The sequence below is a fragment of the Podarcis raffonei genome, chromosome 10, assembly GCF_027172205.1.
Source record: "Podarcis raffonei isolate rPodRaf1 chromosome 10, rPodRaf1.pri, whole genome shotgun sequence".
In the NCBI taxonomy this organism is placed as follows: Eukaryota; Metazoa; Chordata; class Lepidosauria; order Squamata; family Lacertidae; genus Podarcis; species Podarcis raffonei.
This window is the reverse complement of record NC_070611.1, coordinates 891,978-918,649: the sequence shown is the minus strand read 5'-3', so window position 1 is coordinate 918,649 and position 26,672 is coordinate 891,978. Positions and strand designations below refer to the sequence as shown.

The following is a 26,672-nucleotide window of genomic DNA, read 5'->3' as shown; positions in this document are numbered from 1 at the left end:
ATTATTAATTAAATTTGTATACTACCCTTAATCCAAAGATCTCAGGGCGGTTCACAGCATAAAAAAACCAAAATAAAAATATAAAATACATGCAGTACTTTGACCCTTGCTCTTTCCAAATCTCACCCTCCTTTTCCCGTTCATACTTTACAACGTGGGCGGTAATAGTCATCCCAGAACAATTCCTAGCAGAGCGACGCCCCCCAGGAAGTCGCCTCCATTCTCACGTGCAAAGCTCCCTCGGGCACGTCGGAGCCGGCGGTCGGTCGGCTGGCGCGGTCGGTTGGCAGTCCGCTACCCCCTCGGATCCCCCCTCTTCTCCGGGCTATATGTGGCGCCTGGAAGCTCCCAATGTTTTCCATATTTGTGCAGCCTCCGCGAGTCAAATGCCAGAGACGCGTCGGCCGGCAGACCCGAAGGAGAGGCGCGCCTGCCCGCCCGCCGCCGGCCTGGTTCTTTGGAGTCCTCCCGGCAGCTGAGCAGCATGGGCAAAGAAGAGACGGCGGCCGGGGCGGCCCCTCGGCCGGCCGGGCCGGAGGGAAGCGGCGAGCGCGGAGGAGCAGCCCGGCAGGCGAAGGAGAGCCACGGGGATCCGCGCCCGTGCTGCGGCTGCCGCTTCCCGCTGCTGGCGGCTCTGGGGCAGCTGGCTCTGGGCGCCGCGGTGGCGGTGCTGGGCTTCCTCATGGCCGGCGTCAGCTCGTCGCTGCTGGTCAGAGACACGCCGTACTGGGCGGGCCTCCTCGTAAGCATCGCCGTCTGTTTCTCCCCTCGGAGCGCCTCGGCCCGCGCGCGCGCACGAAACGCGCCCTAACGCCCCGACTAACCAGCTGCCTGCGCGGCCCTCGAGACGCTGTCGGGCTGGAGCTCAGCTAACCTTTAACAACAGCAACAGCTGCCGTGCAGTGGTTGTTTGTATCCATTTTACATGCAAAAAAGGAAGTGGAAATAACGTGTTACTTTAGAGCAAACATCATAGGAAGCTGGGAAGACGGGGAAGTAACACCCTTAGATTTGCTGCGTGCATCGTTTAGCAGACTTCTAGATTTGGATTGCAGTGCAAGGATTGCTCCATGGCTGAAAGGTGGGGGTTGTATGTGGTTCTGGCACCTGCACGCCTGTACCCTTGCCAAGGGAAAGGGAATGAGAGGCAAGGGACGAGAATTAACGTTTTGATCCGAAATGACAGAATGCTCCTGTTGCTTCCACGCTGCGATGAGTTGTTGGTCTTTTCTAAAGAACTGTCTGATCTGTTTTGCGCTTCGCCCAAGCCTCCTTTGCCACAGCCGAGGGCACTTTGGCTCTTGCCGAGCCGAAGGGTTAAATTTGAAATTCAAATAAGCGAGTTTAGGGGGAGGGGAAGGACGGGGATTCGCGGCAATCCCGGAAATTCGGACTCGCCCAGCGACACGCTGCCTTGCCATACCTTGTAGCAGACAGTAGCAGACTGACAAGGCTATTTGTGATCATGTAAAACACGTGGTCCGCGGGGACAGACAGCGCGAACCCAGCCAAGGCGTGCGCGCTCATTCCAGTCATGGGTTGTGTTTCAGAGCTGATTTGCTGTTAATGAAATAGAGAGGGGGGAATTAGGCCATGTGAAGCCTTGTCTCTTGAGCTGCTTTGCTGTATGATGCATTTTTTAATGTTTTGTTCAGTGCTCGTTCCAAGTGAGTTCCTGCCAGATTCTGGGGGCTGATGATTCTGAATTTTACAAATAGATCAGCAGGGCCCACCACGCTCACATTGTTTTAAAATTCAATGGATTCTCCATGTGCCATATACTACTGAGTTTACTATTTATATTAGCTAAAGGCCCACCAAATTTGCCATGGTGGAGCAACAGCGGGTGGGGTGGAGTGCCCGTCTTTCCTCCAGCCTGCCCCCCTGCTTGTGCCATCCACACCCTTGCATCCATTTTGGAGGGTGTTGCCTCACTTAGGCCCTCAGGAAGCATGAATGAAAAGATAAAGGGCATAAACTTGGGCAAAATTAGAGTGAGCCCTGAATGTGGCCCTGTTCTTCCCAGCACTCCTTTTGTGCCAGAAATTCAGTGGGAGAAGCTGATAACCCAGCCGTATCCTGTTTGCATAACAGTACAATATTGCCCATTTTTCCTGATTCTTGGCTATGTTGGAGAATGGCATGTTGTACAGTGGTACCTCTGGTTACGTACTTAATTCGTTCCAGAGGTCCGTTCTTAACCTGAGGTACCACTGTATATGTTTTTAATCTTATCCTTCCTCCAAGGAGCAAAAGGTGGCACAATGCAGCCTCTCTCACAGCGATATGCAGTTAAGTTTTTTTCAGATTATACCCATGAACATGGTTAAGGCCATTGATTTCAATAGATCTACCCTTGAGTAAAACTTAGTTGCACACATCTCTTTCCCTTCCTTGCTTCCTATACCACGTTTTAGTCTGCAACCATGCAATCTACTGATTGGGTTGCCCTTTCTCATTTTAATTATGTTTGCAATAGTTCTGTGAAACAGATTCAGCTGAGGAATTGTGATTGCCCAAGATCACAGGGCAAATCTGACTGAGTGCAAATTTCAGCCTTGTCCATGTTCAGCCCTCCATCCACCACATCTGGTTGATGTGAGACTATGTGAATGCAAGGACACTGAATCAGTGCCATCTCTATGACTAGGATGTAACTCAGTTGCAGAATATGTACTTTGCTTCTGAGAGTCCCAGGTTCATTTCCTCACATCTCCTGGTCCTGGTGGGGTGGGGTGGGGGAATAACCTTATCCAAAACCCTAGTCAGCTTCCGGCAGTCAGTGTAAAGTACAGAGCTAGATGCAACCATGGTCTGACTTAGTGTAAAGTGTAGGAAGAGCTCTGTTGCCTTCATGATCTACTTTGAAAACAGGATGCAGTGGCGTAGCGTGGGGGTGCAGGGGGGGCCGGCCGCATCGGGCGCAACATGTGGGGGGGGGCGCGCTCGCACTCGAGTGCTAAAATCCACGGGTTAGGGGGCGCAAATTACTTGCCTTGCCCCAGGTGCTGACAACCCACGCTACGCCACTGACAGGATGCTCTCCTTCCTTTGAGGTTATTAAGCAGAGGTCATGTATGATTTAGCTGACATTCCTGTGTTGCAAGGGGTTGGACTAGATGACCCTCTGAGTCCCTTCCAACTCTACAATTCTGTGGTTCTATGATGGGACAGTGATCTGTTCTAACAGGGCTCTTGTGCTCTTATATTGTTTCCTATAAATGATGCTGAAAATGCCTCAGCCCCTCTCCTCAATTTGTGCCAATTGTGAATGCTGCTGATGCAATATAGACATTTAAAATCAATTCCACTTCCTAGCCAATTTAGGTTTTACAGTCTCTGAACAGAGTACAATAAGTTCTTTAGTTAAAATATCCAAATGTTTTCTATTTTCAATCAAGAACTCTTGATCCAGCAGAAGTAGGGAGTGAATTAGATTATCACCCAAATTCAAGGCTGTGTTACTTGAATACTTGCATGTATGTCACTGGATTACTTGAGATGTGATGATTCACAGCTGAGTGTGTGAATTGTCTAATTGTCTGGGGGGGGATATATGGGTTGATTTGGTTGTCACATTTATATCTTAATTATAGGAGCTCAAGGTGGTTTGCTGCATGGCTCTCCTGCTTTCATTGTTCAAAGCCTGTGAGGTAGAGTATAATGAGAAATAATGACTGGCTCAAAGAGCTGGATTGTTGTTGTTTAGCTGTTTAGTAGTGTCCAACTCTTCATGACCCCATGGACCAGAGCACGCCAGGCACTCCTGTCTTCCACTGTCTCCTGCAGTTTGGTCAAACTCATGTTGGTAGCTTCGAGAACACTGTCCCACCATCTCGTCCTCTGTCGTCCCCTTCTCCTTGTGCCCTCCATCTTTCCCAACATCAGGGTCTTTTCCAGGGAGTCTTCTCTTCTCATGAGGTGGCCAAAATATTGGAGCCTCAGCTTCAAGATCTGTCATTCCAGTGAGCACCCAGGGCTGATTTCCTTAAGAATGGATAGGTTTGATCTTCTTGCAGTCCATGGGAGCCTCAAGAGTCTCCTCCAGCACCAGAATTCAAAAGCCTCAATTCTTCAGCAATCAGCTTTCTTTATGGTCCAGCTCTCACTTCCATATATCACTACTGGGAAAACCATAGCTTTAACTGTATGGACCTTTGTTGGCAAGGTGATGTCTCTGCTTTTTAAGATGCTGTCTTGGTTTGTCATTGCTTTTCTCCCAAGAAGCAGGCGTCTTTTAATTTCGTGACTGCTGTCACCATCTGCAGTGATCATGGAACCCAAGAAAGTAAAATCTCTCACTGCCTCCATTTCTTCCCCTTCTATTTGGCAGGAGGTGATGGGACCAGTGGCCATGATCTTCCTTTTTTTGATTTTGAGCTTCAGACCATATTTTGCGCTCTCCTCTTTCACCCTCATTAAAAGGTTATTTAATTCCTCCTCACTTTCTGCCATCAAGGTTGTGTCATCTGCATATCTGAGGTGGTTAATACTTCTTCCGGCAATCTTAATTCTGGCTTGAGATTCATCCAGCCCAGCCTTTCGCATGATGAATTCTGCATATAAGTTAAATAAGCAGGGAGACAATATACAGCCTTGTCGTACTCCTTTCCCAATTTTGAACCAATCAGTTATTCCATATCCAGTTGTAACTGTAGCTTCTTGTCCCACATAGAGATTTCTCAGGAGACAGATGAGGTGATCAGGCACTCCCATTTCTTTAAGAACTTGCCATAGTTTGCTGCAGTCGACACAGTCAAAGGCTTTTGCATAGTCAATGAAGCAGAAGTAGATGTCTTTCTGGAACTCTCTAGCTTTCTCCATAATCCAGCGCATGTTTGCAATTTGGTCTCTGGTTCCTCTGCCCCTTCGAAATCCAGCTTGCACTTCTGGGAGTTTTCGGTCCACATACTGCTTAAGCCTGCCTTGTAGAATTTTAAGCATAAACTTGCTAGCGTGTGTAATGAGTGCAATTGTGCGGTAGTTGGAGCATTCTTTGGCACTGCCCTTCTTTGGGATTGGGATGTAGACTAATCTTCTCCAATCCTCTGGCCACTGCTGAGTTTTCCAAACTTGTTGGCATATTAAGTGTAGCACCTTGATAGTATCATCTTTTAAAATTTTAAATAGTTCAGCTGAAATATCATCACTTCCACTGGCCTTGTTATTAGCAGTGCTTTCTAAGGCCCATTTGACTTCACTCTCCAGGATGTCTGGCTCAAGGTCAGCAACCACACTACCTGGGGTGTGCGAGCCATCCGTATCTTTCTGGTATAATTCCTCCGTGTATTCTTGCCACCTCTTCTTGATGTCTTCTGCTTCTGTTAGGTCCTTACCACTTTTGTCCTTTATTATGGTAATCTTTGCATGAAATGTTCATTGTTATAAGCCTGTGAGGTAGAGTATAATGAGAAATAGAAATGAGAAAGGGCTGGATTATAATGGTGCAAATGCATGCAAGGGGCTGTCCAGGCGCTGAGCTTTCATTTAAAGAGAGAGAGAGAGAGAGAGAGAATGAGAATCTAGCTCTCCTAGAAGAAAAGTTATGAAACAAAATGGACAGGCAAACCTCTAAGCCAGTTTTCCCCTCAAAATGTAGACCAGGACTTGGTCTTGGGCAACTTTCAGTTGAGACTCGGTGCCCAAGCCATGCTCCCCTAGCTGTGCCTTTTGGTTGGATAAGACTAAAGTTTTGGAAATGTACTGCCATTTAGCAATTTAATTTAATTGGGAATATACCCAAGACCACATCTTCAAACTTTTCTGACAATCTTGACCTCTCTCTCTCTCTGTTCTCCTCCATGCCTCTTGTCACCTCTAGCTGTCTGTGTTTTCTAATGCCTGTCCTTGGTAAAGCCTGGTCCTGTTTTTGTCTTGGGGAAATTTGGGTGCATACTACTACTACTATTACTACTACTACTACTACTACTACTACTACTACATTATGGTGCATATGTGTACTAAAATTAGTTTTAGCCCCATCCCCCAAGCAACTAGAAGTTAAATGTGTATATGTTGTGATAGTGACATACTAGATTCCAGACATATCTGTGATTTCAGCATAAGGGAACAAAATTCTGAAAATACTTTGTATCTGAAAGCACCCTGCTTAATTTTGCTAACTGACTTTTAAACCAAAAAGACCAAACAAGCAGCATTACAAAGGGGAAAATTAAGATATCATATGTCTGACTCTGAAAACAATATGTATTCTAGAGCAGATTGTGCTCCTCTCTGGCGTCCGCTTATTAAGGCAGAAATGAGCAATGGTTCCTTTCTTGGCAGTGAAGCAGAACACAGAGGCAGCATGGTTAAAATATCAGCATGCTTGTTTTAGCAACATCCCACTCAAGTGCGCTCTGCCCCCTCCCCTCGCTGCAGCACCCCCACCCCACACACCAGTATTTGATTAGCATTCCACTTGGCCAACCATAGAAGAACTTTGAAACCAATACTTTTTTTCTGCAAAATTAGCTGCACATAATAGGCTCAGCCCATCCCTGTTGGGATTACCTCAGGGGTGACTTTGTCTTCCTGACTGCTGCTAACATGCTATGACAGAAAAGTGAAGGGAGAATTCTAATGTGCTAAATAGAGCCTGATTTATTGAAGGGATCTTTGCTTTATTAGTGGCAAAACTGTCATACTGCTCCATGCTGAAAATCAAGTGCTTTAGTCCATTAGTATGAATAAAGGGGGATTCAGCCAATGAAGCAACAAGAGCCAAATGTTCTCCACACGCAAAAACTGGAACTGGGATTCATTACTCATTTTAAAAAATCTTGACTTTCTGTAATAAGATTCAAAAATTTGAGAATAAAATATGGGATAATTTATGGTTTAACTGTCTTTCCTTTTTATGCTTTCAAGGTCATAAATAGGACTGTGAGGGCGAGGGGACAAGTGGTGGAACTGAGGGTACTGCCATTATTTTTTTAAAAAAAGATTGATGTCAGAATAAATGAAGCAATTTGAACACATTTCTTCCTTGCTGGCAAAATAAGGGTATTGCAGAATTTTGGGTTTTTGACATGGAATTGAACAGTGAAAAGGAAAGAGTAAACATTTTTTTAAAAAAAACTTGTGGACTAGGAGCGATGACAAAGCCTTTTGGTGGTAAAAGTGTGTCTAGGCAGTGCCACTTCAAATGGCAGGTGTATGTTGGCATGGTCCTCCACCTTTCCCCCCAAAATATGCCTGCACCCGCCCCCCACTCTATATCAGGGGCAAGAATAGTGTGTCTGGAAACTTCTCTCTATCATTTAGGGCTCATTCACATATAATACTAAACCATATTTGCCATTTCCAAGAGGGCTTGCCTGCAACTTTCCACTTTCCACTCTTCTAAGCTTTGTTTGTGACTGAAAGGGCAAACCATTTGCCTGCAAACCAGAGTCAAACCCTTGTTTGCAAGCAGGTGAAAATTATAGAATGCACAGCATGTGAGCCTGACACTCCTGAGGGCTTGACACATACCACTATGGGAGGGTATTCCAGAAGGCTGGGTCATGGGCAGCAGCACTCAGCAGTGGCACTAGAGGGTCTCCCCTGCTGATGGAGGGGAATGACTGCTTTATGGTTCATATTTTGCTGCTGTTTTGTAGGCTATTTTTTATTGTATTTTCTTTATATTTACTGAGTGGTATCCAATGGTGTCTGTCAACTGACAAGAAGAATCCATGAGTGGAATAGGGCAGAGATGCAATTTTCAGGTATCCCTTTATTGTTCCAAGATTGTAAGACATCTTGGAAACTGCTGAAGGCAAGGCTGATTTTAAATATTTCTGTCAGTTAAATTAATCAGTAGTTGGCTACGACCTTGCCAGTTTCTGGATGGATTATGTGGATGGGCCTGTGCAAATGTGGACTCCATGTCACATGAATTTTGAATAGGGTGGACAGGTGCACCTACTCATGGCTGACTCCTAGGCTTCTCTGTGTATGGGACTGTGGTGCCACAGAGCCGTGTGTAATGCAGCCCAGAGTGTTTTCAACCTGGTTCATACGTTGCTCAGCTCTTCAGGTGCTTCTGTACCTGAGGTTTATTTACTATTTGGCTATAGTTGTATATGATATCACTAAGATATGAGCATTAGGCAGATCATGTTAATTGAATTAAAGGCTTCATGTAGATGGTAAAGAACAAGGACACACAGGATTAAACCTGAGAAGCACTGTGCAGATTTGAGGAGAACCCCTGCAGGACCATGTTTCAATGGTGTTACATAAGCTCCTCTGCAAACAGTGTCCTGGATTATATGTTAGTATCTCATGACATATTCCCCAAATTTCCCCACTTTAAAGTTGAAAATATTCAACTGAGCGACCACCTACCGTTGGTCGCCACAATGACTATAGACTGGACCCCAGATGGAGATAGACACCCAACACATTTGATTACGAACTCAGCATTGCAAATCAAAAGTATAAAATGGTCCGAACTACAGGCCCAAAAATACTCAGCATATTTCCAACAACGACTAAAACAAGCATACTCAGGCTTAATCGAGGATTATTATGATTATGATCAAACTCTAAGACTATTCTCGAACCTGTCGGAAGATCTAACGTCTTTTTTCTCTGTCCCGACGCATAAAATAAATCGAACACAAAGGAAGATAGGTGCACTGTGGTTCAACAGTGCTTGTAAACAGGCTAGACAACTTCTTGGTAACATATACAAAGCCTCCGGGGCAACGGTCCTGCCAAAAGAATATTTCCAAGCAAAATCGGCCTACAAGCAAATTCAAAAGGGAGCCAGACAGGAATGGCAAGTGAATCAATGGCGGGCAATCATAGAAGCCTCATCATCACGGAACTCCAGACAATTTTGGCTCCTGGTAAATAAAAGATCTAAAAGATACCCTCTAACTATTATTCCTGCTCCGGTTTGGGAATCTTCCTTAAAAAACTACTTTGCCACAACTGACTGTACTGTTAACACAAGAGATGAACCTCAAGATCAGCTTCCCCTCTGGCCCCCCACCGATCCGGAAGACATCTATGACTTGATCGTTAAACTTAAAACAGGGAAAGTGCCTGGACCAGACCTGATCCCGGCTGAAGCTATAAAATACCACGCGGACTGGTGGGCCAAAGCCCTGGCAACCATCTTCAATGCCGTTAACAACTCTGGAATGATCCTGGAAGTATGGAAGGATGCTGTTATCGTTCCAATCCACAAAAAGGGCTCACCAGATGACCCGGGGAATTACAGAAATATCAGTCTGCTCTCAATAGTGGGTAAACTGTATGCCCGCTTCCTGTTGAACAGACTTATTCAATGGGCCGAAGAGAAAAAATTAATTGGGCCCGAACAAGCTGGATTCCGCCCAAAACAGGCAACAATAAATCATATTCTAATTTTACAGCATCTTGCCTGGAAATACTCCACCCCAAAGGGTGGCCAACTCTGTGTGGCATTCATTGACCTAAAGGCAGCATTCGATAGTATCTCCAGGAGCATCCTCTGGGAAAAACTCACCCGCTGGGGCATCGACAGAAGGCTTCTCTGGCTAATAATCAAACTCCATGAGAACTCAGCGGCTAGAGTGAGACTCACCCCGGAGGGCGATCTCACCAATTCAATTCCCATTAACAGAGGTGTCCGACAGGGTTGTATATTGGCTCCATTCCTGTTTAATTTGTTCATAAGCGACATGAGGACTCCCCTAATAGAGGCTCAAGAAAGGATTCATGCACCCCGCCTAGCACTTTATCGCTGCCCTTTGTTACTATATGTGGATGACGCAGTAGGTCTTATGAGGGCCTTAAAATTTTTTGGATCATATTGTAACGCAAATTCCCTTACAATTAATTATGAGAAATCTAAAATTCTAATTTTTTCAAAGAGCCGGAAACTCCATAATTGGAGAATTGATGGGAGAGTCATCGAACAAGTCTATAGATTCCAATACTTGGGAGTTTGGTTACAACATAACCTTAGATGGAAGGCCCATGTAGCCTATGTTACAAATAGAGCCAAAGCTATCTCCTTGGCGATCTTGCGATTTTTCTTCACCGATGGGGCCCTTCATATCCCATCGGCGTTGAAAGTCTTCAAGGCCAAGGTGATCCCGACAATTGCTTATGCCATCTCAATTTGGGGGACTTTTGTCAACTTATCCCACCTAGAGGTTGTTCAAAATCAGTTTTTAAGAGGGATATTGAAACTGCCCAACTGTGTAAGTAATACAGCGCTACGCATGGAACTTAATATTGTATCCCTGGAAAACGCTCTGTGGAAGCACATACTTTGTCACTGGTTATCTCTATGGCACAATCTCCCAAACCTGTACTTGATACAATGCATGTGGAGAGATGATTTCCAGAGCCCATGGGTAAAAAATTTACAACTGAAAATTACGGCAATGGGAATCTCCCCATCCAAATTACTAGAGCAGGATATAGTTCCAGCTAAAAGAACAGTAACCTGTAGAGGAGATGGACTTGCAGCAGAAAATGGTCTTGGGCAATGGTACCTGCTCACCTCTAAACCTTGGTTTATTACCCCTCTTAAGGCTCCCAAACTATTTGAATTCCTTAACTTCTTCGGCTCATAGATATGCCTTTGTAAAGGCAAGATTCAACACCTTCCCATCGAACGTGCTGAGAAATAGATTCTCCAATGGACAGATATCGCTCTTATGTGATTGTAATTGTGGGGCACCGGAATCGTTGCATCACATAATTTTTGATTGTGCATTTCACTCATCGGCCAGGAGCAAGTTTCTTGCTCAATATCTAAAGGGAATTGCCGATGATACGAATGAAGCCAAACTGAGATATCTATTAAATGATGATGACCCCCTAAGATCACTCATGGTTGCCAGATTCTTGATCAGCGTTCTATCCCTAAAGAAGAGAAACGGACTCCTGTGCGGCTCGGATAATCCCTCTAAACTATGATCTATGTTTTAGGATGTAATTAGGTGATATCACCATTGATGTCTTCTACTAATTTATGAGTAGAGGGCGATGTTTATGTTACAAATTTATTGTAATGTATGATGTTGGTCTTTTGTTTTTGTTTTGCTTTGGTTCCTGTCTGTTTTTTGCAAGTTTTGGCGGTTTTAAATTTGGAGGTTTAAGTACATTATGTTGGTATGGGAAACTGTCGTATGATGGGCCATTGGCCGTAATAAAGTTCAATACAATACAATACAATGGTGTTACTTCCCTTGGCAACTCTGTCAAGGATGAATATAGATGAGGGGTTGTATCCTGCTAAGTCATACTCAGAGCAGAACCACTGAGATTAATGGACCTGTATAATATGGAAAGCATAACTTCTTTGACACTGCTCATTAACCATGCTGGCATCCTCTTGGCCCTGGTGACGAGTTTCCTGATGAGTTTCTGTTATTGGGTTTTGGACAACTGCCAAACTTTTTGAAGAGATGTGGCCCTCTTTACTTTTCAGCTTTTTTTTTTTTTTTACAAATCCCCTCTTTTTTTTGGCAGTTTCCTCATTTGAAGTTAAATGTGTTGGATTTTCTTGGCAATCGTCTACTTAGTTATATGTTGAATTTGATAGCACTCTGGTCACTGATCCCAACTGTTCAGCATCTTGCACCAAGGCCAAGACTGCCACCCCTAACTGTTCTAGGATACTTCTTTGTCATAAGTGGAACATGCATGTCCCCAGACTATGTGAGGGACATTGATTGTGTCACTTTTATTGCAGCGTTTTCCTTTATTGGTGCCTCCTTGATTTCATTCTCTATCTCAAGATCACCCTAGCCATTATGGTCAGGGAGACGATAGTGCAACACTGTAATAGTGCCTATCATATTCCCACCCCCAGTTCTTAAAATGTAATTACAGTCTAGCTTTCCCTTTTTTAGGTCTGCGTGGTGGCCTTATTGGGACTAGTGATGCTATGTGTTTCTTACCAACCGGATGAGAAGACCTGCATACAGTTTGCCATCAAGGTACATTGCCTGATACTGTTTTTTCTTCCTTGTTAACCTCAAATATCTGAGAAGCCAGAAGGGGTGGTGGGTTTCTGGAGATTAGAGTGTTGGCCTTATTGTCCTGCCTTTTGCCTCTTCCAAGAAGAAGAGATTTTATAAGTAGGCAAATAAGTGCAAATGTGTTATGCCAGCCTTCCTCAACCTGGTGCCCTCCAGACATTTTGGACTACAACTCGTATCAGCTCCAGCTTGCACAGCTGTGATACACAGATAAAATAATTCAGCTTCTTGCAAGGGTTCACACATTTTCACTGGGCTTGGTAGCTAACCATTATTTTGAGTAGCTAAGATGATTTTGTCGCTTTACTTCTTTCTCTATGGAGGCAAAATGTATGTCCCTTTTGTACACGCTATGAAAATTCTTGGGAGGAAGATGTTGCAGCCTAGGAAGCTGCCTCATTCAAAGTCTGTCTGGCCCAGTATTGTCCACAGTGACTGACCAGCAGTAGCCTTCCAGGGTTTCAGATAGGGGACATTTTCAGCCCTACCTGGAGAGGCCAACAATTGAACCTGGGACCTTCTGCTCTACCTATGAGCTATGGCCTTTCCCCTAACAATATGTGTTTGCGTGCTTGGATAAACCCCTCTCTTTCTGCCCATAACACTAAGGCTGCCATTTTGCATCCTGATGACTTTGGAAAAAGTCTGATAGTCTCCTGTGGAACAATGCACAGGAAGGTTTCTCTGCTGGATTCCAGAATTACATTTCAGGCTTATTAACTATGTTCCCCTCCAAATTTGTAGCAAAGTTTTACAATTGTTTCCCAGTGTTTTGCTGTGCCCTAGAAACTGAGTAATGGATATTCAAGCTGAGGGTCATAGCTGTCACTCAATAGGGCCTTAAATTTCTGTGTGCCATGGGCAACCTTGTTGCTATTTGTGGATTGCTGGGTTTTGTTTTTTTGGCTCAATAAATTTGACAGATTTATTCATTATTGATCTGATAGCATGTGTACAAAGAAACCAAGGCATGATTAGGATTTTGTTTAAAGTCTTTATTCCCCTTCCCCCCCTTTATCTTTTGCCAGTAGAACTGAAAAAAGAGACATGTGTGGGATGTCATTCACAGTCCAACACATCCCTTTCTCCTCTCTTCTATGTTTATGTAGCAATCACCAGCCTGTATTTATGTCAAGCTGTGAAAAACAGCAAATCCAAACTCCTTTGCTAGCTTCCTGCTTTGTTGTGTGTGCAGTTTTGGAATTGCTTCTTAGTCTGCCATGTGATGGATCTGCTGATGAGATCTCAGGGTAACCTCGTGCACAAGCTTTGATCCTCTCCTTTGATGTCCTCATTCTGACATGTGGAGAAAATGTTCTGCCCTTCCAGTGCCTGAAACCATGCAATAAACATTAACAGGGTAATAGCTCCTACCTCAAAGCCCACATGATTCTCCCTGTCTCTGAGGATTGCCTTGAAGGGTGCCTATACAGTGGTACCTCAGTTTACGAACAACCTAGTTAACGAACTTTTTGGATTACAAACGCTTCAAACGCGGAAATGAGTGTTCTGGTTTGCGGGTTTTTTTTGTTTTGTTTTTTTTTGGTATATGAATGTACTCTGTTGGGGGTGCACTTTCGTTTTGAGTGCCACACTTCCGTTGTCCGGCAACAGAGAATGGGGTTGTCAAGGCATTTCTGCAGCTGCGAGGGAGGAAAGCTGTGCGCCCGCCAGCCAGCTGGTTTGCAGGCGTGCAACTCCCTTCCCCCCATGCCGCTGCAGGAGGCACGCGCTCTAGGGAGCATTTCCTGCAGCAGCTTGGGGGGGCGGATCTGTGTGGATCCCAGTTCAGCTACTGATTGATTGTGTGACTGCAGAAATGGATAAAAGCCCCCCCCCCAAGCAATGACTATCATCAGTGCAGGTAAGAAAATTTTTAAATTTTTATTTTTATCTTTTTTTAAAATAAATTTTTATTAAATTTTTCTTTTACAAATTAATCAACACAACCATATTCTCAAATTTCCAATTTTTGAACTTCCACCAGCTCCTCCATCAATCATCCATATTTTCTATTTGTTACGCATTTTCAATATATTATATTGCCAGTTAGTAATATCCTTTCATCTCTCTTTCTTTTTACAATACACCTTTGACATCACAAAGCCTCTTTAAAACCGACTAGCGTTGTCTGTTCATCACATATGTTTTCCAGATAATTCGTAAACTTTCCCCAGTCCTCGATGAACTTGTGATCTTTTTGGTATCTGATTTTCCCAGTCATTTTATCCAATTCTGCATAATCCATAAGTTTCATTCTCCACTCTTCCAGAGTCGGTAGTTCCTCTTGTTTCCATTTTTGGGCCATTAATATTCTTGCCGCTGTTACTGCATATTGAAAAAGTTTGTAATCACTTCTATTAATCTGTCTTCCTGTTATTCCTAACAAAAAGGCTTCTGGTTTCTTTACAAATGTATATTTAAACATCTTTTTCAACTCGATATATATCATTTCCCAGAAACCCTTAACCTTCTTGCATTTCCACCACATATGGAAAAAGGATCCTTCTTTTTCTTTACATTTCCAACACTTATTACATGTTTTAAACATTTTTGCTAGCTTAACCAGTGTGATATACCATCTATATACCATTTTCATAATATTTTCCTTTAACGCCATACCATTTTCATAATATTTTCCTTTAACGCCGTACATGCAGTAAATTTTATATTTTCATTCTATACTTTTTCCCAATCAACCAATTGTATATTATAACCAAAATCTTTGGCCCAATGTATCATAACCGACTTAATCTCTTCATCCTTTGTTTGCCATTCCAGTAACATTTTATACATTTTTGACATTGTCTTAAAGTCATTATTTATTATCTCTGTTTGAAATTTTGACTCTTTTTCTATATATCCCCTCTCTTTAAAATCCTTTTTGAACATTTCATTTATCTGAAGATAATGCAACCAATCATACACATAGTCTTTAACTTGTTCATATGGCTTCATTTTCCATTTCTCCCCCTCTTTAATTACTAAGTCTCCATAAGTAATCCAATTCCCTCTCATATTTGTTTTCTTTACACTCATAACCTCTAATGTAGACAACCAGTGTGGGACTTTAGGTTCCAATATATTTTTATACCTGTCCCAAATTTCTATTATAGAACTCCTGAAGATATGATTCTCAAAACCTTTGTGACTTTTCTTCTTCTCCAGCCATAAATAAGTGTGCCATCCAAATCTGTTATCAAAACCTTCAAGATCTAACAATTTATTGTTTTTTAATTTTATCCAATCCTTTAGCCAACAGAGACAAGACGCTTCATAGTATAGTTTCAGGTCTGGCAGGGCAAAACCACCTCTTTCCTTCGCATCAGTTAGTAACTTAAATTGTATTCTTGGCTTTTTGCCCTGCCAGATATATCTTGAAATCATTCTTTGCCACTCTCTGAAGGTCTTTGTCCCCTTAATTATAGGAATCATTTGAAAAAAAATAACATCTTTGGAAGCACACTCATTTTGATCGTTGAAATTCTACCCCAGAAGGAAAGTTTCATCCTTCCCCAAACTTCAAGATCTTTTTTGATTCCATTCCACACCGGTAAAGTCTGGAACAGATTAATCCATTTTGCATTACTTTCTATGGGAAAGCGTGCCTTGGTTTGGGAACGCTTTGTTTTAGAACAGACTTCCAGAACGGATTAAGTTTGTAAACCAAGGTACCACTGTTACATGTTTTACAGTCGCTGATGACCTAAACACTGCATTTGGAGGCATTTCTTTTAAAAATATTATTATAGATGTACCAACATTTCATAAGAATATGAGAAGAGCACTGCTGGATCAGACCAAAGGTCTGTGTAGTTGAACATTGCCCCTGTTTCCCACAAGCTGCCTCTGGGAAGCCCACAAGCCAGGCTCTGAGGCAAGTGAGAGACTCTCTTGCTCTTGTTTTCTGGCAACAGCCATTTAGTTACATACCGTCTCTCTGAACTTCAACTTTCCATATGGCCATCCTGCTAAAAAGCCATCAATTTATTTGTCAAACATATTGATAGGGTCACCGTTTCCGAGTCAGACTCGCTAAGGGGACTTTACACAATAAAATACTTTTTAAAAAAACTTTCCAACTACTACTATTATTATTTATTAAATTTATATACCACCTTAGTCAAAAGATGAATATAATACAAAACTTCATGTTGAAAGCTCACACAATTAATAAAGCCAGGAACAATGATGAAACACATATTTTTTTCCACAAAGTCCCAAAGGGACTTGATATCAACATAGAGAGTCGCTAGTTGATAAGCCAGTAGAAATAAGTGGGTCTTCAAGGCCTTTCAGAAGTGTAGTACCTGAAATGTAGTAGTTTTATGAAGTCAGCTGACAGTGAATTCCATTGTCATGGTTGACCTTAACATGCGGGCAGGTTGGGATGGGCATAGTGGCCTGTCAAATAATTTGTTAGATCAATAGCTCTATGTTGGTTAACTGAAACTTAGACAGGGGTCAAAACAAATTTTTTCCCCCTTCCAGTAGCACCTTAAAGACCAACTAAGTTAGTTCTTGGTATGAGCTTTTGTGTGCATGCACACTTCTTCAGATACACTGAAACAGAAGTTGCCAGATCCTTCTATATAGTGAGAAGGTGGGGAGGGGTATTACTCAGAAGGGTGGTGGGAATGGGTGATTGGCAGATAGCTGTGATGAGCCTGTTGACGACTCTTAACGACTGCAATAGGTCTTACAGGAAAAAGCAAGGGGTGAGAAGGTGAAAAATGGCTTTGTCATGTATAATGAGATAAGAATCCAATGTCTTTGTTCAGACCAGGTCTCTCCATGGTTTTAAGTTTGGTAATGAGTTGCAATTCAGCAGTTTCTCTTTCCAGTCTATTTCTGAAATTCCTTTGTAGTAAAACAGCTACTTTGAGATCTTGTATAGAATGTCCTGGGAGATTGAAGTGTTCTCCTACTGGTTTCTCTGTCTTATGATTCTTGATGTCCGATTTATGTCCGTTTATTCTTTGGCGTAAGGTTTCTGAGGAAAATACAATCTTTAAATAATCTTCCCAACAATACTATACTAGCTACTATGGATGTGGAATCTCTGTATACCAACATCCCACACACCGATGGTTTACAAGCTATAAGGAACACCATTTCAGATAAAACCACAGCGGACTTTGCCACCAAACTCTGCCAATTTGTCCTTACCCACAACAACTTCAAATTTGGTGATGACCTGCTCCTTCAGATCAGTGGCACAGCAATGGGCACCTGCATGGCCCCACAGTATGCCAACATCTTCATGGCAGATTTAGAACAACGTTTCCTAAACTCCTACCCACTCAAACCTCTCTTGTACCTGCGATACATTGACGATATTTTTATCATCTGGACACATGGTCAACAGACCCTGGACACCTTCCACCAGAAATTCAATGATTTTCACCCCACAATCAACCTAACAATGAATCAATCTATGCAAGAAATACATTTTTTGGACACTACTATAAAAATACAGGATGGGCGCATAGACACCACCTTATACCGTAAACCAACTGACCGACAAACATGTCTACATGCCTCAAGCTACCATCCCAAACATACCAAACAGTCCATTGTATATAGCCAGGCACTACGTTACAGCCGTATCTGTTCCAATTCTACAGACAGAGACTCTCACCTAAGAGATCTACAGCAAACCTTTTTAGAACTAAAATACCCAGCAGATGAAGTTAGACAACAGATCAACAGAGCCAGGCAGATACCCAGAGAGAACTTGATGCAAGACAGACCCAAAAAAGAAAATAACAGAACACCTCTAGTCATCACATACAGCTCCCAAGTTAAAACAGTACAACACATCATCAGAGATCTACAACCTCTCCTGGACAATGATAGTTCTCTTTCTCAAGCTCTGGGAGGAAGACCTTTCATTGCCTACAGACAGCCACCCAACCTTAAACAACTCCTAACCCACAATAATACTACAACCAGACGTAACACGGACACTGGCACCAGAGCCTGCAATAAACCCAGATGCCAACTTTGCTGCCACATACACCCGGACAACACCATTACTGGCCCCAACAACATCACACATACCATCTCGGGACTATTTAATTGCTCATCGTCTAACATTGTATATGCCATCAAATGCCAACAGTGTCCTTCAGCTCTCTATATTGGACAAACAGGCCAAACCTTACGCCAAAGAATAAACGGACATAAATCAGACATCAAGAATCACAAGACAGAGAAACCAGTAGGAGAACACTTCAATCTCCCAGGACATTCTATACAAGATCTCAAAGTAGCTGTTTTACTACAAAGGAATTTCAGAAATAGACTGGAAAGAGAAGCTGCTGAATTGCAACTCATTACCAAACTTAAAACCATGGAGAGACCTGGTCTGAACAAAGACATTGGATTCTTATCTCATTATACATGACAAAGCCATTTTTCACCTTCTCACCCCTTGCTTTTTCCTGTAAGACCTATTGCAGTCGTTAAGAGTCGTCAACAGGCTCATCACAGCTATCTGCCAATCACCCATTCCCACCACCCTTCTGAGTAATACCCCTCCCCACCTTCTCACTATATAGAAGGATCTGGCAACTTCTGTTTCAGTGTATCTGAAGAAGTGTGCATGCACACAAAAGCTCATACCAAGAACTAACTTAGTTAGTCTTTAAGGTGCTACTGGAAGGAAAAAAATTTTTTGTTTTGACTATGGCAGACCAACACGGCTACCTATCTGTAACTTAGACAGGGGTGTTGTTGATGGATTCTTGTTACTGTTCTTGTAAAAAATGTATCATAGATGTACTTTGGAATCCAATGTAACACAATATCTGCTTGTATTTTTGAGCATCATAAGTATTAAATTATGTCAATAATAAATATGAGGGGAAAGTAGTAGCAGAATCATTTTGGGCTACTTCTTACTTTTGCACCTAGAGTTGCCCTACCATTAGGCGGAGTGAACTGGCTACCTCCAGCTCACCAGGAAGTGAGGAGCAGCAGAGAAGAGTGGCGGGCTTCGGCTCAGGCATAAAAAAGCCTTGGGATGGCCCTGCTTACTGTCAGAGTAAACCTTTTCAGATGCAAGACTGAAAGTGTGCCTCCAATTTTAATTCAGAGCAGAATTGTGGCTTAGCTATCAGAATAATGGGAAATGCGATCCTAATGTGAATCCAGAACTCCATTAAACTTCAAAATAAGCACAATTTATGTCAGTATGAGATAAAAGAACAAGGCTTTTAGGAACTACATTAACACTGATGTACTTACAGTTATTGTTAGCAAGCTTGTTTTAAGAAACTTTTTTTAAAGATTTGTCTGATATATTTCTTGCTGACTTTTCCTTCAAATGTGACTTAAATAAGTTTAAGTTAGCCCCCCATGTACAGTTTCCACAGCTACATTTGGCCCTCCACAATGTAGGGTAATTTCCAATGTTACTCATTCTCAGAGTAGACCCATTGAAATCAAGTCTATTGGCTTTCGTTGAGTTCTGCACACAGCAAAAAGGACAAAATGGAGGGGAGGGTTTTCAAACAGGAAAAACATTTACAAAATTTATAAAATTTGCAAGTTACCCAGTCACAGATCTTCTGTTGTCTAGTTTGAACTTTAGTTGTTTGTTCCCACTTTCCTGTGCATTTTCTGTCTTTTTTTAAAAAAGAATATGTCGTCATATTTCTCACGCAGCCTTATTACCAAAAGTACAGAGTTCAGTTAAAACTACCCCCAGTTTTCATTTTTAAAAAAGCTTCCACAGTATAGTCATTTTATTTCAAAAGACTCTGCAAAATAAAATTCTGCACATTTTAACTTAGTTTGGGGCAGAACATATATAACCACTTCAAATGTTGTCAATAAACCTGGCTATTCTCCTCCCCATCAAATGGAGTCACAAACAGGAAGATTGATTCATACAGTTGATAGAAGATGCATATACCTGGGCTATGGATTTTATCAAGACAGACAGACTTGGAACATCAAGGTCACAAAACTGCTTTTGTATTGATGGTTTGCTCATGCTGCAACCACAAAAAAGACTCTCTTCCTCCATGTCAAGTTGCTGACATAAGAAGCTGGGGGGCGGGGAAATGAGGATGGTACTGACTGGAGAGTGATTTCCACCTCCTCTCATAATACAAAACTTGGAGTCATCCAGTGGAATTGCTTGGCAGTAGTTTCAGGGCAAGCAAAAGAAAGTAGTTCTTCGTATAATGCAGGGGTGGGCAGTTTGTGGACCCCCAGATGCTGTTGGACTCCAGCTCTGCCATAAAGTATGATCAGGGATGATGGGAGCTGCCAAGCAACATCTGAAGGGCCACAGGTTCCCCAAATCTGACTTATGAGATTCTCTGCCATTAACTCAAACAGCTTTTTAAAAGATGCCAGACAATTTCTCATCAACAGTAGCTGTGAAAAGTAGGGCTAGCTGCAACAAAATGCTGCAGTGTGGAGTGTTCCTGTTCACTGCTCCACAATACTCCATTCCATTTCCCTTCCCACACAATTCCTCCACCACCACCAGTTAGTTGACGTTACCTGGCCGCTGTGAATGCTCAGTCCTCATTGGGCTGTTTCAGTTCCTTCCACCCTCACTAAAGATTCTGTATACTTCAGCAAACATCATCCTTGTGTGTGGATGGCTCTGTTTTGGCCCAATGAGCAGTGGCGGCACTTACTCTGCACACTGGAAATTGAGAGAATGATGGCTAAATGAAGTCTTCCTATTCACAGGCCACAGGCCTCTGAATTTTAGATGACAGGAACAAGAATCAAGTGGATTATTGCCTGTATGCCTTGCTTCTGTTGACTCCTGGTAGAATCTTGTAGACAACTGTTGGGAGTATGCTGCTGAACTATATGGATTCTTAACTATATGGTAGTCTTAACTACCAGGGCTCTAATCACATTCTTAAATGTACAATGACTGCTTAGAGTACACTGTTGCTAGGTTTAGGGGGCACTTGGTGCTCCAGTCCCCTCAATAATTTGAATTAGGGGGCCCAGCCCCCCAATATTGAGGGGGCCAACACCCACTGCCGGGTGCCCTCCAGGTGCCCCAGCTCCCACCCAGCAGCTGGGACAAGCGAGGGCGAAGATTGCCCTCTGCACGTGTCCGCCCCCCCCCCGCATGTCATGGGGAAGAGGAGGAGCATAAAGCAGCGCCACGCTCCACCTCCTTCTCCCTGCAGCATGTCATGTGATGTGTGCCCCCAATGTGGGGGGCAAGCTGGTGCCCCTGTTAACAATAGTAACAATAGTAACTGATTAGAAGGTTGTGTTTATGTTAGGTAGGCAAAAATAGTAACGTCAGTGCAGAAAGCAAAACAACAGCTATTCTGCACATGAAAATCTGATGAGATGTTACTAGGTTTGTGAAACAAAAAGAAAAATATGTTTCATACTCAGGGCCAGCCCACCCATGAGGCAAGGTGAGGAGACTGCTTTGGGTGGCAGGATCCACAGGGGAGCAGATCTTTATTACCCCCCTCCACTCACCCCTTCTTCCCTAGCTGGGAGGGGGGCATCCTTTGTGGTCCACCTCAGGTGCTAGAATGTACTCATACTCTGCACAGAGTAGCAAGCAGATGCAAGTGAGTTTCAGCAGGGAGGGCAGCAAAGAGACGTTTGTGTGGGGGGGGGCAGGGGAAACGTTATTCAGTAAAGTCAAGAGGCCTACCCTTAGATACATTAAGAATACAAAGAAGTTCATCAAGTCCCTCGTTCTGTGATGGAGGCACACAGTATGCGATACTGCATCTCAGGTTACATCATCAACCCCACAGTGAAGTCTTGAAACAGGCTGATCATCTATATTCATCCATGTGCCTAAATAAGTCAACATGTTATGCTTCCACAGCCTTTTTGTGTGATTTCACAAACAAGTTAAGCAATTCAAGCAAAGTCCCACGCTTGGGGCATGTTGGTACAGTAATGACACCCATCAGTTAAATATAATGACTTGCTCATGGCTTATTGGAAGCATCTGATAGGCCAGCTCAGGAAAGAGGCTATTCACCTAGGTGGATTCTTGATCTGATCCAGCGGAATCTTCTCTCATTCTTTATGATCTTATTTCCTGAATGTTCAAAGTGCTTAAAATATATTACATCTGTAATCTTGTAAAGTAGGCTTACTTTACAAGATGTATCATCAGCATACAGATTGAGAGATGGGGCTAAAGCTGAGAGATATTAACAAAAGAGAAGCACTATTTTTAACAAAAAATATATTGGCTCCAATGAAGAGTTAGACTTGCAGGCAAAATGCTAAATTATATGAGCCTGTTTTTTCTAGCATCACTTGAGGTACACCTCTCCTTTTATTGGATTTTAGCATCTCGTCCTGCTGTCTTTATTTTTTGACTTATCAGCTTCTCTAATGCCACCTAGCATATAGCTCACATCATAGAATCATAGAGTTGGAAGGTCCTTAGCCAATACTCTATCGCAGCTCTATTAACTGTTCAGAATCATCTCACTTTGGAGAAGTAACCCTTTTAAACTCAGCTCAACATTGTGAATATTTCTCTGCTCCCGCCCCTTGATTGAAGTTTGCTTTCTTGCTTATAGATTGCAGCATCAAGTGATGGCATGCATCTGTGAGCTAGACAAAATTTGTAAATGTCCAAAAACTCAGATGGATTGGTGAATTTTGACAGGTACCCAGATGTGATTGGCAGAGCTCATTGGTGTTTGTTCAAAACATAGGAAAATCATCACCTATTTCTGGACATTTGTGAAAGTCATCTGGGACTGTCAGAGTTCATATATAAATGGCAACCTTCACTAACTTGCAAACATTCACTGTAAAGCCCATATAAAATTGCTTGTAATGCTGAAAATAAATTCATTGTGTTTCCTTTCCAGGTTGCATACTTTCTGCTGAGCGCTCTGAGTCTGATTGTCTGTGTTTTGGCAGTAGCTTTTGCTGCCTACTGTTATTCACAGATCACACAGTTTACCTGTGAAACCATCACTGAGGCCTGTCAGTGTAAACTGGAAACAGTGGATCCCCTCAGCAGAACCTTCATGTACAAGAATGTATCCGACTGTACCGACATCACCAATACTTTCAACCTTTACTTGCTGATCCAGATAGTGCTTAACCTCCTTGCAGCAATTGTGGGCTTCACAGTGTGTTTTGTGATGTGGAAAGACAGATACCAGGTCTTTTATGTAGGCATCTGGCTACAATCATTAACTACTACTGAAGTCCAACAACAGAAAGTATAGGCATCCAGGCTGTGTTGAGAAGATCATCATCATCCCACCACCCAATGGATGGCTGTTCATAAAGCTGGGGAACGGAGAGAGAATTTGCTCAATTAATATTATTGGTTCAGAGAAATTATGTGAAATTTCTATAATAATAGTTACCAGACCCTCTGCCACATCTCCTAGGTGCACCAAGGAGATCCCTGCCTGTTTCCCTTTCTAGATCAGGAACTGCAGGCACTATTTTCCTATACATTGAAATGTGGATGTCATCTATCCGTATTGCTTTCATTACACATTCCCCATCTACTTTCTGGTGCAACTAGTCATGGGCAAATACTTTTTTAAAAGTGCAAGTCAAGTTGGCTTGGAGTAGTTATGTTTTCAGGTTATGCTTAAGGTTACTGAGCCAAGAGGTAACTACTGCACTTACCTCTAGGTAGCAGTAGCTCAGGGGGGCTACTTCTAGTGTACCATGAGGCAAGTACCCCAGGATTAAATGCCAAAAAGGCAAGCCCCATACAGTGGTACCTTGGGTTAAGAATTTGTTCTGGAGGTCCGTTCTTTACCTGAAACTGTTCTTAACCTGAGGTACCACTTTAGCTAATGGGGCCTCCTGCTGCCACCATGCGATTTCTGTTCTCATCCTGAAGCAAAGTTCTTAACCCAAGGTACTATTTCTGGGTTAGCGGAGTCTGTAACCTGAAGCGTATGTAACCCGAGGTACCACTGTATATGTTTTTAATCTGATCCTTCCTCCAAGGAGCAAAAGGTGGCACAATGCAGCCTCTCTCACAGCGATATGCAGTTAAGTTTTTTTCAGATTACACCCATGAATATGGTTAAGGCCATTGATTAACCCGAGGTACGATTTCTGGGTTAGCAGAGTCTGTAACCTGAAGCGTATGTAACCTGAAGCATATGTAACCCAAGGTACCACTGTATACCCTTTCCCCCAATATATGTTTTTACACAGATGGATTTTCATAGAATAGCAGCTTGGTTGGCCTGTCCTCCTTGGTTGCTCAAAATAACATGCATATCTTCTGCTGAAATGGTCAGGTCAAACTGTGTGGTCATGTACAATTGTGGGCATAGACCCATCCCATTATGCTTTGCCAGCGTGGAACATAGCCATGGAGTGTGTCCTAAGAGCTTGGATGGAGGATAGATACAGTGCAACGTGTAAACCAGACTTATTATGAAAGGAAGTTTCTAGAAAGTGGTTCCCTAGCCTTAAATCTGTTCCTATAGATCCAGGTAGCCTGGAGTCCAGGTTATGGTCACTCAGTACCTCTAAATGTTGAATGTGTATGATCATATGTGACCTTCAGTAACACAAGACAGTGATGCCACTCCTGTGGTAATCCACTTTATCTAAACTATTGTAGTTGTCCAGCCCATTTGAATGATGGTATACTTTACATTAATCCAGGGCCACATATTTTAATTTACACTTAAAATATCATCATGCTAAAACAATATATTCAAAATCAGTCATTGGGCACCATTCAGATTTTTTATTATTAAATGCAGCAGAAACTTGCTTAAGTATCTTGATCCCACCGAAACTAACGGCAAAGATTCAATTGACTTACCAGATCTAGACTGTATTTTAACCCCCTGTGAAAACAACAAAACTAGGAACACTGCCAATAGGAGTTAAAGCACATTTATATTGTCTCTGGATTGCACCCTTCACCTCCTGTCCTCCCCAACAGAGGCACCAACTTGAGCAGAAGATTGCGGGCACCAATGATGTGTGGGATGCCGGGAAGAGCCAGGGGGCAGAGCCAAATGCTGTGGGATCACTGCTTCTTTGGCGCTTGGCCTATTCCTCCCACCCACCCCACCCACTGGCCGGGAGCTGCTTTCCCCCTCCACAGAAGGAAGAGGAGGAGGAAGAGCTGCCAGCAGCTGAAACCAGGCCACACCATAGTTGGCTCCGTAATAGGCCTTCTCTGACCCTGACTGTCCTCACATTGAGGGGGGCAATATTTTATGGGAGGACAAAGGGACCTGAGCCCCTTAAGAGTCAGCACCTAAGAGTGTTAATAAATGACATTGACATAAATGTTAATACTTAAGAAAGGTATTTAAGAATTGTGTCACACAAATCCATAGCAGATGAGAGCATAAGCTTCTCTTCTGTCCATTTACCTTGTTCCAAAACTGCTTTTTTTAACCCAGATAACCTGTTGGCTTTACTCTATAATATTATTTACAGTGGTGCAAAACCATGTAGGGTTAACAAAAAACCATGCACAGCAAAGTCTTGGGATTGACTCTAATTATGTCTAATTTTTTTTAGTTCATTATATACAGTGCTTTTTTCTGTGGCCATGCATACCCCTGAATAGAATAGAATAGAATAGAATAGAATATCATTTATTACGGCCATAGGCCCATACAGGTAAAAACAACACATAAATAACAGTTTGTGCCGTAAGGAGAAAAAAAACGATCGCTAAAACACCACTATAACAATAAAATACTATAAAATGGAAAGGCATGCTACGCCTTAATTAGCTTGTAGAGCTCCTTGGCGTCGCTTTTGGGAAAGGACAGCAACTAGGAACCTAGCCACCTTCAGGGTTGTGTGGGTATCCTTGTCCTGCAAGATTTGGGCAAGGTGGAATTTTGGTGGGGTACCCTCTAGTTTCTGTATGATTGATCCCAACAAATTTGCCCGTGGCACATTAAACAAGGGGCAAGTGAACATAATGTGCTGGAGCGACTCCGGCGTCACCTTATCACATTCGCACACGGCGGGGGCTTGGCCCTTTGAGAACCTATGTCTCAGGACATTAGAGGGAAAAACGTTAAACCTCGCTTTGGTGAAGGCCAGTCTATGGGCAACAGTCGAAAGGGAGGAGAGGTATGATGGAACGCAGTAAGTTAAAGTGATACCAATGTTCTGGGGCGAACAAACACCTCCCCCCAGCATATAATTTCGCTGTAAATCGATGTCATCCAGTCTTTGGCGGATCAGTCTCTGAGCAGTGATTTGGTCTAGTTTTAGGGAATCTGAGGGAGAGATTCCATAACTCAGGAGTTTGGCATGAATTCTGCTAGTCCAAAGGCTAGAGAATTCATCTCGCCATAAGCATTGGGCAAGGTAATGGTTTGGTAATCTATGCCACAATGATAACCAGAAATTGAAGACTTGCTTCCACAGGCAAGTTTCTAAGGATGCGACCTTCAATTCTAGTCGCATGGCTGCGTTGCTTACGCACAGGGGGAGCATTAGGAGCCGACGTAGGAATTGGCTTTGCAGAGTCTCAAGGGGAGCGAGATCTGTCATCACAGCCCAGAGCGGGGCAGCATAAGCAAGCACGGCAACCACTTTTGCCTTGAACACCTTTAGGGCCGAGGGAACATGCAAAGCTCTGTCCGAAAAGAAGAATCGGAGGAGCGCATATGACAAGGTTTTGGCCTTATTAAGTAGGTGTTGAATGTGAGCTTTCCACCCCAAATTGTATTGAAAAATAACACCTAG

The 26,672-nt window shown here is 42.9% G+C and overlaps 1 protein-coding gene across 1 annotated transcript; it reads left to right on the top strand.

Annotated features, from left to right (window-relative positions):
- The first annotated feature begins 202 nt into the window (after positions 1 to 202).
- Positions 203 to 25,351, top strand: SSPN (sarcospan). The gene is made up of 3 exons (XM_053405149.1): positions 203 to 742; positions 11,847 to 11,933; positions 22,826 to 25,351. The coding sequence occupies exons 1-3, from the start codon at positions 485 to 487 to the stop codon at positions 23,189 to 23,191; spliced, it is 711 nt and encodes a 236-aa protein (XP_053261124.1). The 5' UTR covers positions 203 to 484; the 3' UTR covers positions 23,192 to 25,351.
- The last annotated feature ends 1,321 nt before the right edge of the window (positions 25,352 to 26,672 follow it).